Source organism: Acanthochromis polyacanthus, chromosome 14 (genome assembly GCF_021347895.1).
Source record: "Acanthochromis polyacanthus isolate Apoly-LR-REF ecotype Palm Island chromosome 14, KAUST_Apoly_ChrSc, whole genome shotgun sequence".
In the NCBI taxonomy this organism is placed as follows: Eukaryota; Metazoa; Chordata; class Actinopteri; family Pomacentridae; genus Acanthochromis; species Acanthochromis polyacanthus.
This window is the reverse complement of record NC_067126.1, coordinates 13,637,759-13,654,064: the sequence shown is the minus strand read 5'-3', so window position 1 is coordinate 13,654,064 and position 16,306 is coordinate 13,637,759. Positions and strand designations below refer to the sequence as shown.

The 16,306-nt window shown below is 40.0% G+C and overlaps 1 protein-coding gene and 1 long non-coding RNA gene across 4 annotated transcripts in view; one reads left to right on the top strand and one right to left on the bottom strand.

Moving 5' to 3' along the window:
- Positions 1–253: 253 nt before the first annotated feature.
- Positions 254–1,477, bottom strand: LOC127537158 (uncharacterized). The gene is made up of 3 exons (XR_007946655.1): positions 1,283–1,477; positions 1,086–1,197; positions 254–1,002 (listed from the first exon to the last, which is right to left on the bottom strand). It is a non-coding gene; the product is annotated as an uncharacterized LOC127537158 (long non-coding RNA).
- A 4,588-nt stretch (positions 1,478–6,065) lies between these two features.
- slc15a2 (solute carrier family 15 member 2) overlaps positions 6,066–16,306 on the top strand; it is a 51,022-nt gene continuing 40,781 nt past the window's right edge. Inside the window, exons 1-7 of one of the 3 annotated variants that reach the window (XM_022220041.2) lie at positions 6,066–6,235; positions 6,334–6,370; positions 6,460–6,563; positions 8,949–9,036; positions 11,145–11,286; positions 13,865–13,957; positions 14,410–14,509. In XM_022220041.2, the coding sequence (XP_022075733.1) occupies positions 6,555–6,563; positions 8,949–9,036; positions 11,145–11,286; positions 13,865–13,957; positions 14,410–14,509 (432 nt within the window). In that variant the 5' untranslated portion in view covers positions 6,066–6,235; positions 6,334–6,370; positions 6,460–6,554. Of the gene's footprint in view, positions 6,371–6,459; positions 6,564–8,948; positions 9,037–11,144; positions 11,287–13,864; positions 13,958–14,409; positions 14,510–16,306 lie in introns of all 3 variants that reach the window. The other 2 variants (XM_051958900.1, XM_051958899.1) reach the window with 2 other exon arrangements.

Sequence of the window (16,306 nt, the reverse complement as noted above, 5' to 3'; positions counted from 1 at the left end):
AGGAACAGGAGAGGGGGAGAGATGAGGAAAAAGGTATTTGGGATGCCAGATGGGAAAGACAGGGGATGAGAAGGGAGCTCTGACTGTAAGTAGGCAATACTCCAAACATTTATCCAAATGGTAGTTTAAGTTTTATACAGAGGTATGTTACTGATAGTTCTCTTCCCATTCAGATTTTGGGTGGAATATAGAGTGTGACATTTAGCCTACACTGAAGTATTGCACATTCTCATCATTTTTAACAGAGCATGGCTGGACAGCAGCAGGATGGTTCCTCAGCTTCCACTGCACAGACTGACACAGTGAGATGGATGTTCAGGAAACACCAGAGGTTCATTCTGTGGAATTCATGTGCAACTGTATAATTTAATGTCCTCTATGTATTCTCAGTTATCAGTAAAACGGATTTACAAACTGCATTTGCTGAGAAAATCCCAAAAACAGATTAGGAGGGCAGATCTGGAAATTGAAATACTGGAGCACAAGTTAGAGGAGGGTGATGGTTACAGGTGAATTATGTTAACTACTGGAACATGAACTGAACTATCTCTTTATTTGTAGGAAATAAAGAAGACCAAATGAAATGTGTATCATGTCTTTATTTGCTGTGGTGATGATGATGGTGACTTAAACTCTAAAGTGATTATTGCATACGGTGTCTCTGACTGCTCTGCTGTCCTGGATAGCTGCAGGTGGATGGGGTCATCATCTGGGTCTTCAGTTTGTAGGGCAGGGTGTTGCTCTCCTCTAATAGTGGTAATATTATGAAGAACAACACATGCCACAGTAATATCACAGGCCCTCTCAGGGGTCACCCTGAGGAGACGAAGGCTCTGGAAACGGGCTTTCAGCAGGCCTATGGTCATCTCCACCCGGGCTCTGGTCCTGCAGTGAGTCCGGTTGAAGTTCTGTTGGGGGCCTGGTTCAGGGTCAGGGTATGAGGTCATCAGCCTGGGTTGGCATGGTAACCCCTGTCACCCAGCAGAAGGCCATCAAACTCTCCTGTAATGTATAGTGGATACATCAGAGTATATTAAAGGAGAGAGACAAGAGAATTCTATTGTGAAAATCTTTAGGCTGCTGACCATGCTGCAGTCTGTTGCTCAGGTTGGACTCTCCATAAATCCTGGAGTCATGAACAGACCCAGACCACGTGGCCTCCACATTAGAAATGATGTATGCAGCATCACATATGATCTGGACAGTGCAGAGAATGACAGATGTTGAACTATGATGCAGTCTTTAACATTTAGAAACAGTAGTCAGTCTACCTGTAGCCTACCTGCACATTTATGCTGTGAATGGACTTCCTATTCAAGATGTGAGGGAGCTGTGATGGGGATGTGTGTGCATCTATGCAGCCAATCACAGTGGGAAATCCTAAAAGAAATTCAAATGACTAATCCCAGTCTGAGGCTGCAGCACAATGTCATTAACAGAATATGATTTAAAATGAATTTAACAGATCTCTACATCATTCACCTGCAATTCTGTGGAACTCCTCTTGATGTTCTGACAGGCTTATGTCCACAATGATGAGTAAAAGTCGTTTCAGAGCCAGGAAAACTTTTCTGACTGTCCTGCATACAGTTCTCTTACTGTAGTACTCTGCATCTCCGACATTATATAAAAACTTCCATTTGCAAAGAACCGCAGCGCAACACACAATATCTGCTGGATGTGAGAGCATGACTACGGCTGGTAATGTAAATGTAAGGACGGATTAGGTTGTTTATGTAGATTATGGACTTGAAACGATTACGAAACGGTACCGCTCAAACAGATAATTGTCCGGAAATGCGACAACATTTATGCTCGGTCTGATAATCTACCGACGAATATTTAATTATCTGTGCAGTAATGCTGCTCCTTTATCCACTGGATCGTTAATAAAAGCTGTTCTACGCCAAAACTCGCTCGCTTACCGACTGAATGAATGAGGAAATGAAACAGCGTGTGTGGCTGAAAGAGGGTGGAGACGGAAAGAAACTCGAGGTTTTCTCAGGTAAACCTGCTGCCGACCAGGTTCAACTCATAGAGTCTGTTACTGCGGTAACTGACCGAGAGTTTAAGTTTGTGAAACAGGCTAGAGTTACCCCTCTGTCTCAGGATTAAGTTACCTCGCTTCGTGAAACCTGAGTCAACCTGAGTCTACAGCTGGGGCGGGTGCCTGCTCTATGGAAAACATCCTGTATTATACCGGTACCAAAAATCAAATGTCTGGCTGAACTAAATGACTACAGACCTATTGCCCTGACCTCACACATCATGAAAACTCTGAAGCGGCTGATTTTACATCTACTGAGACTTGAGGTCAAAGACAAACTAGATTCTCTGCAGTTTGCTTACAAAGAACACATTGGAGTGGATGATGCCATCCTCTTCATGCTTCACCGTGCCCTGTCACATCTGGAAGAACCTGGAGTTTATGTGAGAATCATGTTCTTTGATTTTTCAAATGCATTCAACTCCATCCAACCCACCATCCTCAAAGACAAGCTCACAGAGATGGGAGTGGATCCTTCCTGTGTTTCATGGATCACAGATTACCTGACAGGAAGGCCACAGTTTGTCAGGCTGGGGGACTGTGTTTTTGGGACATTAATGAGTAGTACTGGGGCTCCACAAGGAACCGTCCTGGCTCCATTCCTGTTCACTCTGTATACATCTGACTTTAAATACAGCACTGAGTCCTGCCACATTCAGAAATACTCTGATGACACTGCTATCATGGCATGTATCAGAAAACAGAGATCTGATAAGTGCCTTCAGTGACTGGAGTCACAAAAACTGCCTGCTACTCAACGCCTCAAAGACAAAGGAAATGATCATTGATTTCTGCAGATCCAAACCCCCTCTTCAGCCAGTGAACACTTGTGGCGTGAACATCATATAAATATTTAGGTGTCCACCTTGATAATAAGTTGGACTGGTCTACAAACGTAAAAAGGGCCAGAGCCGACTTTATTGCCTCAGAAGACTTCGATCACTAGACATCTGCAGTAAGATGCTGTAGATGTTTTATCAGTCTGTGGTAGCAAGTGTCCTGTTTTATGCTGCAGTCTGCTGGGGAGGCAGCATAAAACACAAGGATGCAAGGCGTCTGAACAAACTGATTAAAAAAGCTGGCTCTGTGGTTGGAATCACATTGAACACATTGGAGGATGAGGTGGAGAGACAGGCACTGAACAAGATGGAGGCCATTCTTACAAACATGGATCATCCACTTCACATCTGCCTCAATGAACAACGTAACATCAGTGGACGGCTCGTATCCCTGTGCTGCAGGACAGAAATATTTAGAAAATCTTTCATACCATCAGCAGTCAGGCTATTCAATTCAAAATTAAACTGATAAGAACCCTGACAACTGAATTTCCCTTTGGGGATGAATAAAGTGATTCTATTCTATTCTATTCTATTCTATTCTATTCTATTCTATTCTATTCTATTCTATTCTATTCTATTACGCCTTTGTTTGCCAGTAGCACCTGGTCATCGAGAGACAGAGGCTGACCTTTGACCCGTTTGTTGTATGGGTGGGGATGTGAGTTGGGGGTGGGCGGGGTGGTGCGGTGGGGGGTTCTGGTGGGGGGTTCTGGTGGGGGGCTGGGGCGGGTGGGATTGGGCTTGGGGGGCGGGTGGGTCCTCTTGCCCCAGGCTGCCGGGGTCGGTTCTGGTGTGCTGGGGGTGTCAGTAGCTGCTCCCTCTTGTTCTCGGGGTCCGTGTGGTACATGGTGGCCCCGGTTGCTCTCTGGGGGTGCTGGGCCGTGGCTCCTGCTGCCCGGAGGGTGGAGCACCTTGTTAGCTTCGCCCTGCCTTGCCATGATAGCTGTTCTGGACTTCGGTGTCCTTTACATTTGCATATTGCATGTTTGATCAGATCTCACCAGCTCCTGTTGAGTTCCACTGTTGAGCAGTCATGGGACCCACCAGAATGTGCTGAGACTCTCTCCAGAGTCTAAACTCACACTAAACCCATTCTCTCTTTCTCTAGTATCTTCTTCTGGCCTATTCTACTCTGTACTGTCAAGACTTCCACAACTATGGTGTTCAATACTGTTTGTTTATTTATCTTTTTTGTTTGGTTTTTCTGTTTGTTAATTTTTAATGTTTTTTTGTTTTTGTTTGTTTTATTGATGGGTAATTAATAGTCGGGAATAACACAGCACCTGACATTTTTCAGTTGTAATAGCACCACTTACTAGTCCCTATCCCTGTCCGTCCTGTTTCGTCCTGTCCACCCTTTGTTTCCCTGCACATCACCACTGAGGTGTAGCACTGCCCTCCCTGGCTCTTAATAGGGAATTCTAATAAAGAATATCAGCTTAGCTTTCAGGGAGGGCTGGTGATGGTCACAGGCATGCACTAAATAATAAAATATTTAACTGCAAGACTAAATTATGCATTAATCTCATAAAATGTTGGCACCCCTTCTGTGGAGTTAAACAATGAGAATAAATGCAGACAAAAGGGAGAAAAAATCACGGAAGGCTGAGACTTAGTTGAATTATCTACAAGGGAAAACAGAACTACTTAAGCATGTAAATTTGTAAAGTAAAATGCAATATAATACTTTTGAATCACTAAATGTGTAAACATGTAACACTGTGAATGCATTTAAATGAGAGCGGTCTGGAGCAGAGTGGTCCAACCCACAAAAAATCCAAACTGAGTTTTATATAGTTTCTGTAATATGTGTGGCAAAGTGGTCTAACCCAGAACCCAAATATAGCGTTACAGTGGCGCTTCAAATGTTAGACCACTCTTGAAAACATTAAACTAGATTTAGTTCATTCTAGATTTACATCAGCCCTAGATTTAAATATTAGTCTACATTTAGATCAAATCTAGATTTAGATCTAAGTCTAGATTTAGATTAACCCTAGATTCAGACATTAATCTACATTTAGATCAAATCTAGATTTAGATATGTCTAGATTTAGATGTAAGTCTAGATTTAGATCTAAGTATACATTTAGATCAAGTCTAGATGTACATCAAGTCTAGATTTTAGAGTTTAGTCTAGATTTAGACCAAGTCTACATTTAGATCAAGCCTAGATTTAGATCTTAGTCTACATTTAGATCATGTCCAGATTTAGTTCAAGTTCAGATTTAGATCAAGTTTAGATTTAGATCAAGTCTAAATTTAGATCTATGCGTAGATTGAGACTTGGATCCAATTCTGGAACCTGAAGCCAACATACTTTCTTAGTGGCAGCTCTGAAATGGAAAACATATATTTACTTGCTGGCTTTTCCGTTGTGCCGCACAGTGGTTAGCACTTTCGCCTTGCAGCAAGAAGATCCCTGGTTCAAATCTCGGGGTGGGCCTGGGATCTTTCTGCATGGAGTTTGTATGTTCTTGTGCATTCGTGGGTTTTCTCTGGGCACTCCGGCTTCCTCCCACAGTCCAAAAATATGCTGAGGTGAATTGATCGCTCTAAATTGCCCGTAGGTGTGAATGTGTGTGTGATTGTCTGTATATGTAGCCCTGTGACAGACTGGCGATCTGTCCAGGGTGCCCCCTGCCTTCGCCCGAGTCAGCTGGGATCGGCTCCAGCATCCCCCGCAAACCTACTGAGGATAAAGCGGTGTAGAGAATGGATGGATGGATGGCTTCTCCGTTTTACATGTAGTTTCTATCTGGGTGCACAATCCTAATGACTACTCTTGTAAATTATCACATATTAATGGTTTTATTTGTCTTATGTTGTGCAGCACATTGGTTTTGTTGTGTTTGGATGCAGTAAATACAGAGACTTGATCTGAATATGCTGCTCCTTCTTGTTGTTCCATATAATCTTGCATACCGTAGCTTTAAGTGTTCATATGACAGTGTGATATTACTGTTTGGTGTTGCTCATCGAATTCAAAACAAAGTTGAAACCATGAATATGACTAAACAGTACTTCTTTTCAGAATAAGGTGTACGTAACTTCTCAAACCACAATAAAGCCACATACAGTCACACAGTGGTGTTGTCTTCATTCCAGAGAACACTACACTGGATTGTTCACCACAACACAGTGAGGAAGTGAGTGTTGCTCATGGTGGTTCCAAAGAAAACCAGTGATGCGTTCATCCAAACGGAGAAAAGGTGCAGCCTGGCCAACAACTTCCAGGAGGTTTGGACCCTTTATCTACCAGTGTGGTTTGTACAACAACGACGCTATTGTGCACTGAGAGAGGCTGAACCACTCTTACAACTAGCGGACTCCTGCTGGACAGAAAGTGAGTTAAATTCCAAGTTTACAGATATAGCCAAAACTTTTTTAAAATACGCATCTAAGTCGTATTTTTGCTGCGCTTGGGCGCATTTCGTCGAGAAGAGGTGAAGTCTGAGGAGGCCCTGCTGCTGTTCCTGAGGTAACAAGTCCAAGCTTTGTGGTGGAATATTAACTCTGAAGTCGGCTTTAGGAGCATAAATGATCGAGGTTTTGCATTCGTGCCCTCAGAGAGCACAACCGAGTGGGACGGACTTGGATGTCAGTCAGGAGCTCCCGATGCGACGGTAAAGATCCAAAGAAATTTCACCAGCAACTAACGCACCATGGGAAAGGTAAATGTTGTTTTCTGGAGCATGCACTGACTAATTCAATTTGTGACTGTTGGAAAGTTTTAAAAAGGAGTTTGGATGCCGCGTAAAAAGAGGAGCCGCATGGACATTCGGAGCGGAATTTGCTGCAGATGTCTGGGAATGAAAAGGGAGAGATGATGGGTTTTAAGTTTGAAAGTTGTAGACTAAAGAGTCTGGAAGCTGTTTGTTGTGTTCAGCAGCTCTCACTGAACCGTTACGTTAAATTATTGGGGAGATGATGCAACATTCAGTCCCTCCTCTCGGGCAGAAAAACGCGTCCATGCTGAGGACTGTTTGGAGAAAGTTGGTGCCGCATGGACTCAGAAAGATCTCCTCTGCAGACAGGTCGAGATAGAAAATCTGTTAAAGGGTCATTGCACAGAAGTTAAACTTTTCATGTTTAGAGGTTTGTCGAAAATAAATGTGCTCTTTAGTTTGTCTTTGTTTGCAGTGAACTCAGTTTTCTACAGAAAGAGTCCCTGTTATTGAGTAATTTAGTGTGACAGTGACAGAACAAGGACCATTTTAAAGCTTTTGATATCATGTGATCCACATCAACAAATTGGCCTTACAAAGTGGACACAAAACTCTTTAGGTTTTCCGTACTTTTGACTATATTGTTTAATTCTGCAAACAATACAACATTCAACTACACAGTAGCAGGAAGAAATCTCAGCACAAGTATTGTACAGATAATGAGAAATAAATAGTTTTAATTGTAATTTTATAATTAGTCATCAAAGAAACCTTTCACAAACAACGTCTGAAAGAAAAACTGTAAAAAAAAAATATACTTTTAAAATTTATTTTAATTAACTTGTAAACCTCTGGACGTGTTTCAGCAAGATTTCTGCTCATGTTTGCAACTTTCTGCACATTCCAGTCATGTCACACATGTTTTTTGATTAAAAAAAAACAACTCAGAGGCATTGTTTGTCTACGAGAAAATGTTTTAGTAGTTTTATCAACAAAAAAAGGTTTTTGCTTCTTTTCATTTTATATTTTAGGTAAGAAATGTGCATGTTCCAATACAAGTAAAAGCCTGGAAATCCAGATTATACTTCAGCATAGCTATTTTTAGCAGCAAATCACACAAATTGGATATTAAAGTTTTTTTTTTTTTTTTTTTTTAATCAAGTTGGATCTGGACAGTTTGTCTGAAGTTATGACTATTTGAAGCAATGTCAAGTTCAGCTACTATATTATATACATCAGGGCAGCAACTGATAATTATTTTCATTAATTAATAATCTTTACATTATTAATTTAGATTATGGTGACTGCTAAGTAGTTTATATCATGATTAAAGTCTAAGCTGACATTGTTTAATTGTTTATTTTGTCACTGAAAATTAGTAATAGAAATCCTATCCATATCAGTTCATGGGAATTGGTTCATGGATATAGAATATTTTTTAAAAATATAAAACGTCTTTATTTTGGGAAATTTCTAATCCTGTGCTCTCCTGCTTTGAGGGTTGCAAAGAAAGTTACATTCACCTTCACTATTGCAGGGTGGAAGCATAAATGTTACAACTAATATTGCATAAAAATAGAAGAGAAGTGAAGAAAATGTTTTAATTTTGCATGAACTGACCTGTAAAGTAAATTTGAGCAGCAATATGAAAATAATGTGTCAATTTACCTTTCAAATCCTGCCAGTCTTTACGTCAGAGAAGGTGGAAGTAAATAACATTTAACATTTTTGGCTCAAAAATGCTATAAAATTATCCAAACCTGAGTTAAAGTTTTGCTAACTGACTGAACAGCTATTGTAACAAATTGTATGTATATTGTTGAATAATGTTATTTGTAATTCTGCAGTATAAGCTTAATTTGTAAAACAAAAAAACTTTAAAATGCACCCAAGTAGCAACAAAACATTGCACTGAATTAAAACACATGTGTAATTGTTTAATTACATTTTCAAATAGATGAAATAAATAAAAACAAGTGGACAACAAGCACAATAGTTGGAAATTCTGACTGTTAAGTTGCAGAAACCTGCAGTCTGTCCTGTAGTTGAAGGAATATAGTGGGCGTTTTCCATCAGTTTGTTGAAAAGAAGCTTTAAAACCATGAAACTTCTATTTCTGCTCAGTGATTAACTTCAGTATCTCATGAGATTGACTAATGGAATGAATGCATCATCGACATTCTTCTCATTTCCCAGCAGAATATCAGTCAATGACCCGTAAGAAATGGTGAATCTATTGATTAGATGTGCAGCTTTTTGTTTATGTGTGACAAAGAGAGCAGAGGTGTGACAGCAGATCATGGATTTACTGTCGTCTCAGTGCGGCTGTTTAATTAAAGTATCACAATCAGTGTTGGATCTCATTCAATAAACATTCTTTGCTTCTTTTAGAAGATATGTGGGACCAACTTCCCACTCAGCATCTGCTTCATAGTGGTGAACGAGTTCTGTGAACGCTTCTCCTACTATGGCATGAAAGGTAAGAAAAAGTAAAGCCTGGGTGATAAAAAATTTGGAGAATAGAGCGGGTTTATTTCCACGAGTCCAAAATCAAAACAGTAACAGAGAAACTAGGAGCACCTGGTGAGGGCTGTCGACTCTGGAGAACATTACCAACTATAACTTAATCAATTAGAGGGATTGCATGTGAAATAACAAAGGCTAATTGTTGGCTAAAAGCAATGAATCCATTGGTGTATTTGTTCTATTTAAATGCACTTCCATGTCTGTTGCACATTGTGGTTTTATGAAAACAAAAGCTGGTTATTTAAACTGAATTAGAACTATGTTAAGCTCAAATGTGTTCCTTTATGTATAGGCAGCCTGAAGAACAGCATTTAGTATTCTCAGAGTAGCTTCAGGGTCTTTGAATTTGACTGTGAGAAGTCCAACACACAGAGTTATGACACTCAGCTTGTTAAACTGGTTAAAAGATTTTTTTCGCTAATATAACGAAGAGATACGGCTGCTCCACATGACCTTATTTAAACTTACATGTCTGTCCGTCACATTACTTCAATCAGTGTTGCTTAAACATACCATGCTGTTTGATATTTAAAGTCAGTAAAATCCCATATTGGTAGAACAGCTAGCTACTTCCTATTACCTACATATGTCAATATCACTAAATCGATTACATTTATCATCTATAATATGAGGTACAATCATAAAAATGTCCATCAGCTGTGCTTACAAGTGAGACATAATGCCTTTAAATGCCTTGTTCTGTTCAACCAGAAGTAAAAACTTAAAGAAAATTAACCTAGAATGAAATAAAAACAAGAAAAAACAGTAATTACGGGAAAAATTTGAGTGATCCAAAGCAATAAATTTGAAAAATGAAGACAATACAAAATCAAATGTTCTTCTAGGATATGTTTACAAGTTAGCACAGATGAAAAAAACAATAACTGTCACACTTGTAATTAATAGAAGTCCTTAGTATTGGTAATCAGTACCTGATTTTAACTTTAAAATTATGGTATTAATACATAGATAAACCAGTGTGTACAATACACACAGAGTACAAATCGGGCTGCCCCGGATTCTCTTCGGACTACTGATAAAGACTGAGAACTTACTTTATTAACAATTGGAACAGTCACTTTTTTTCATCTTTAAGGAACAACAGAATCATCAAATCTTAGGAGAAATTACTTTCAAAAGTAATGGATTAGTTGAATAATCTTTTCAGCACCAGATCAGTTCATCAGATATTCACATCTGCCACCAGAGCATACCATTTCTCTTGGACTGATCTTTTGACTGTCATGAAGTCAGTCTGGGCGATCATTAAAGTTTAAGTATGGAAGTAGTTTGTACAAAAGAAGGCATTATACAAACTGCTTTCATTGAGGTTTTTCTCTCAATGTTCATCCAGCAGTGCAGGTTCTCTGGTAAACAGTGCAAGTTGTAATATGTTAACGTCATACAAGGTTAATAGTAAACATCCTCATGTGACTCCTGTTTGACTGTAAAGGCTTCTTTATTTAGAACACAAAACAGTTTAACATTCCCTTAATTTAAGCGGCTTTAAGGATGGAAAAAATACTTTTTCTTAGAATACTATGCAAACAGAAGACTCAGTGTCTACTAGGGCTGAAACAGTTAAAATTATACCAACCCATTACCAAATAATGTCGATCTGAGAGGTTTGATGGCTTTGGACAGTTGGCGATCTCCTTAACATACAATAAAATAAACAAAGTTTTTCTATTTTGATCAAAGTTTGGCTCCACAGAATGAGTTTGTGATGACAGAACCACTAATGAGTCTAACTTCCATTATTTTATCTCTCAGTAGATTTTAATGGATTCAGTTTATGTGATTGATTTACCAATGACTAGAAAAATTCCAAGGCAAACACCAGTTAAGATGGTGCAATCATGTCCTGGACTTTATGAACTGAATAATACAATTGACTGAAGGTGCCTGTAACCATCTGACCAGCATGTAAAGGATTGTGGGATTATGAGAGCTGTAAATACTCCACTTGATCAGGCAGAACAGGTTTTCTTCTGATGTATTTTGTTATTTCTGCGTGGGTTTGTTCATCCTTTGGTCTGTTTTGTTTGTGTGTGATGACAGCACTGCTGACCCTTTACTTTGTCAACTACCTGCACTGGGACAAGGACCTCTCCACTGCTATCTATCATGCCTTCAGTGGCCTCTGCTACTTCACACCCATCCTAGGAGCTCTTATCGCTGACTCCTGGCTTGGAAAATTCAAGTAAGTGCCTGTCTCCTTTAGCTCCTCCACGAAAGGGTCCATTCAACCTATAGGCTGTATAGAAAAGATAGATGTCACTGCCATGTCTGAAAAGTGAAGCCATTGCAAAAGTGACTTACAGCTGTAATCTTTCTAAGTACCATTAGGAGGCAACTCCTGATTGCGAAAAGAAGTCCAATTGTATAGAAGTGAGCCACTTTCTATTTGATTTGTAACATCAATAAACATTTTCCTAACGAGTTTATGGTTTCAACAGGTAGTTTCAAGTCTCCTTCAACATGGTGCTTATTTTGTAGTTTATGGTCCCATTTGGAGTAAAATAGATGATAAAGTGAGACATGTTATGGTGTGGCTGCTTGTAAATGACAGATTGAATAGAATATAGAATAGAATTAATTTATTGATACCCTGTTGTGAGTAGCAAGCAGAAAGAATAAACTGACCACCACCAAATATAAATTAAGAAAATAGAAAAATATACGAAGATACAAAATCCACAATGAAGTGTACTAAATGCTAAAAATTAAAGGTAAACCTAAAAAAATTGAACTGCAGCCATATAGACATTACAAAGCCACGGAAGGGACTTGGAGGAAAAAAAAAATCAGTAAGAATCCCAAGAAACTTTTGCGAGATCTCGCAAAAGAGTAGCTAAGCCAACACTAACACGTTCACTGTTCGGAACCAAAACATCTCTGATGATTACCTGTCTTCTTCCAAAATGGCTGAAACTGCCAAGACGCTTGCAAGTCAGCAGGAATTCATGCCTTTCTGTGAGATCTACACGACAGCTTTCAAAAATGACATTGAATACAGCCAGCTGGTACTTCACACTGCAGCAGTACTCCAAAGCAACAAATTCATACAGCCTCTCCTGGCCAGAAAGAATAAGCTGGACAAACTACGAAAAGAGGTGAAGGAGCAGTGGCAGAGAGAGCCAAAGAAATTGCAGAAAAAGTAGTCGAAGCTGAGTAGCTAAGCTAACGCTAACATATTCACTGTTAAGAATCAAAGCATCTCCGACAATTGCCTGTCTTCTCAAACGTAGTCACCGTTGCCCATGACTACGAGGAAGACAGGTTGCTAATCTGAAGAGCTAACGTCCAATAAGATCGATGTAACTTTTGTAAGTTTTTGCGAGATCCCGAGAAAATTTTGCGAAGTTTCTTCTTCTTCCTGTTCTTTTCTTCTGTCCATGTCCCTTCCGGGACTCTGTAGGACATCAGTCTTTGAGTTCTTATTTCTTTATCGTTTTAAATCATTTTTGTTAGTTTGGTAAAATGCCTTTGTTCATCTATGTCTGACACGGGGTGTAATGGCACAGGGGAATTTGAGAGAGTGAGAGACACTCAGCAGGTGGCAGGTAGATGAAAAAATAACAGGTTTTATTTTACAAAAAAGAAACAATGCCACTCAGGCCAAAAACTCACTACTGGTGATCAAAGGGGGCAGGCAGGCTCCTGGGGATTAGCAGTTGTGGGAGGTACGCGCCGGTTCTCATGGCGCTCACTGTGATGGGTGGAGCGCCGCAGCGGCGGAGGGTCCTTTCCAGGGAGCGGGCCGGGTCGACTGGAGCAGTCGTCAATCCACATCCTCTATCGGAAGAACGGCTTCTTGATGTGTTCATGTTTTCTATTCCGAGGAGACCGGGGGAAAAAGGCAGGCTGCTCCGGCAGTTCAAGGCTAAGCTTGCACCGGTGTCAGTATGCACTGTATAGGCAGGATGATCCAACGCAGCGTGTAGTGCAGCGCTGGTCTTTATCGCAGAGTTGATGATGATGAGCTGTAGTGTGTGCAGCTCCTGCAGCTGCTCTCCATCCACGCTCATCAGCAGCCGTGGAAAGCTGCACAGAATAGGCAGGAACAGACAGCAGAACAGGGCAGTCATGCCCCCGCATGACCACCCTGACACATGGTTTATTAAAATAAGATAATAATATAATATCAGTTTATAATAAGATAATAATCTTATTATAAACAGATAATAATATCAGTTTTATCCTTGAGTAGAGACAGGCAACTATGTCAGAGCCAAAGTAGTGCATCTTTTAAATTCCTTTCTATTATCTGGAATCTATTAGAAATAATGATACCAATAATCATAAACATTCTGAATATCATATCCAATAATTGGCCAGCCCAATATGCATTGGAACCCTATTCCAAACTTGAGTCTTCAAATTGGCAGACCACAAACCAGTGTTTTAGTCATAGTGATTACGTCTATCTATTATATACAATCATATGTCCAATCACATTGAATGAACACAATCAGTATCAAGTCATGCATTTTTTTGTGCAGAGGTTTTAAGATTATATGTTTCTGTCCCCCTAGTACAGTGGAAGTGTATGGCATTTTTTCAAAGTACTGAAAATTTTACAGTATGGGAAATTGTCAGTGTCCAGTAATGTCAATGCATCATGCAATATTTCATCCTTTCAACCAGAGAGGTTGGACTAAATCGACCAACACTTACCTATTAGTGGACATGAATCACTCCGATCACACGTGGACCAAGTTTAGATAATAGTAAGAGTGTTCTTCTGAAAGCACATAATCACATTTTGCTCCTAACAGGACCATCATCTACCTGTCCATTGTTTATGTGATAGGCCATGTGGTGAAGTCGGTGGGAGCCATTCCCACTGTGGGCGGCCGGGACGTGCACATGTAAGTGATCTGGAGCTGGTGCAGTCACACTTAATAGGCAAACTTTGATTGATATTACAGAGATGTAGCCGTTGATGAAAACTGAAAACTAGCTAGTTAGGCACAGTTGTGCTAATGTTAATGTCAATGAATAAAGCACATTAGAGCTACCACAGCCTGTGCTGCATGGGCCTAAATCAAAAGATAATAAAATTGGGAGTTAAATACAGCAAAAGCTACCACAGCCTGTGCTGCATGGGCCTAAATCAAAAGATAATAAAATTGGGAGTTAAATACAGCAAAAGCAAGAAAAGTTTGAGCAGAACTAGTAAATATTTCACATTTTTACTTGTCGAATAACTTGTGTCAACTAATTTACTTATTCCTAAGTATTACATTGTAGTGAATCTACCCTGCATTTCCATCATAATTCTCCTTTTGCGTCAGCAGTTCATTTTTTGTGTTTGTTCTAGTGCATTGTCCATGTTGGGCCTGATCCTCATCGCTTTCGGCACCGGAGGAATCAAACCCTGTGTGGCAGCATTCGGAGGAGACCAGTTTGAGGATGAGCATGTAAGAATCATATGCACTTCTTCTTGAAAGCCTTTTAGTTTGTGCTGTATGAAGGACACAAAGATCGAAAACTAAACTGTGAAATACGTCAGTAAGTCATGGATGTGCTGAAAAAAAAGGCTCAGTAAAAAATAGGGCTGTCATAATTAACTCATTAAATGCTCACCATTTTTAATCAGATTAAAAATTTTAATGCAATTAATGCATCTGTAGCGCAGAATGACTCACAATCCCTGAAACGTCTCTGGCGATTCAAGGCTGAGATTTTCGGGTATTTTAAATTTGATGGGTCACAGCTTCTCCAGTGTTTACGGCATTAGTTTACCAGCTCAGGAAACACACAGACCATTAGGTACGAGTTCAGCCATCCCATGTGACGCTACTCAGCCAGTAAACTGGTCTCTGCATTCCAGCTGCTAAACATTACAACTGAGTTCAGAAAACAGGTGAGGGACAGATGAGAGGAGGACAAACAAAAAGATAAACAAGAAAAGCACTCAGAGAGCGCTGTACTCCGCCAACACTGTTCATTCCTCAATTTGTATATGCAGAAATCATGGCAGCATAGAATCTGTTCATTTAATATAGATCAACCCACAAACTAAATAAATAAATACAAAATTACCTTGCGTGAGCACCGGCATGTGTTATGCAATCATACGATATGTAGTACAGATACCAAATTGCATGACTGAAATATGTAGCGGGTCGAGTGAATTGATGTAGGAAACTGAAACAGCGTTCACTGTCATGGTTATGGCGACACCACGCTGGCCGCTATATCTCGCAATGGAAAGTCCTTAAAGGGGAACTTTGGTTTTTTTCAACCTGGGGTCTGTTTTCATATGTCATTTCATACAAGTGAGTGATGCAGAAATGAATTTTCGACATAGCTCCAGTATTTAGCCAGGCAGGCAGCTTAGCAGCTCAGCTAGCAGCTCAGCTAGCGAAAAGTATCGGGCAACTGGCCCCCCCCGTGTCAAAGTCCGCCCTAACGTGCTTTTTTCCCAACACTGACCGGCTCGGATAGTCTCAACGAGTGTCCCACAACATACTAGAGATGAGAAGTGAACGAAAACCTCCACATTACCTGGCGATCGCTATTTGTTGTCGTCTGTATCCAAAGCTCAGGACGCTAGAAAGCAAATCTCGTTCCAAAATCTCGCGATAGCTCGCAAAATTGTGTGATAGAAGAAAATTTTGTCAAAATTACTCTCAATAAACAGCTTCCAGGTACTTGTTAGTGTTATAGAGTGTATTTTTAGGTGTTCTGCCATAAAAGAAAAAACTAGTGGTGTCAGCTGCTTAACTTTTGAGCCGCATAAAAATTCAACGCAGAGTTACAGGAATATCTTACCAAATGAAGCTTCAAAGATTTAAGGATGAAAATCCCCGGAGATCTGCTGTTCCTTTTATCTTGTAAAGCTTACTTTAGCAAACTCTTGGCAATGAATCCTCCAATTAGATGACAAAGGAGCTATTAAAGTCATACGTTGTGCATTTAGGTGCACTATATTTTCATATAAACACTGAATCTTGAAGACATTTTAGTGTTCACATCTCTGGCTTTATGAACAATTTTAGGATGTTTTTACTCCTTGTTGTATGTTGGTACAGTTAATCTCTGCTTTAGTCTCATCCTTATCAACAGGCTTGTTTCCAGCAGCAGCAGATGGCAGTTTTTCCCAAACAAGCAATAATAAAGTCAGTTTACACTACCTGAATGACACTAAGCAGCAGATAAACAAAGCAACACCATTGGCAGGACATTTTTCTCAGGAGTTATCTGCTGGGAAT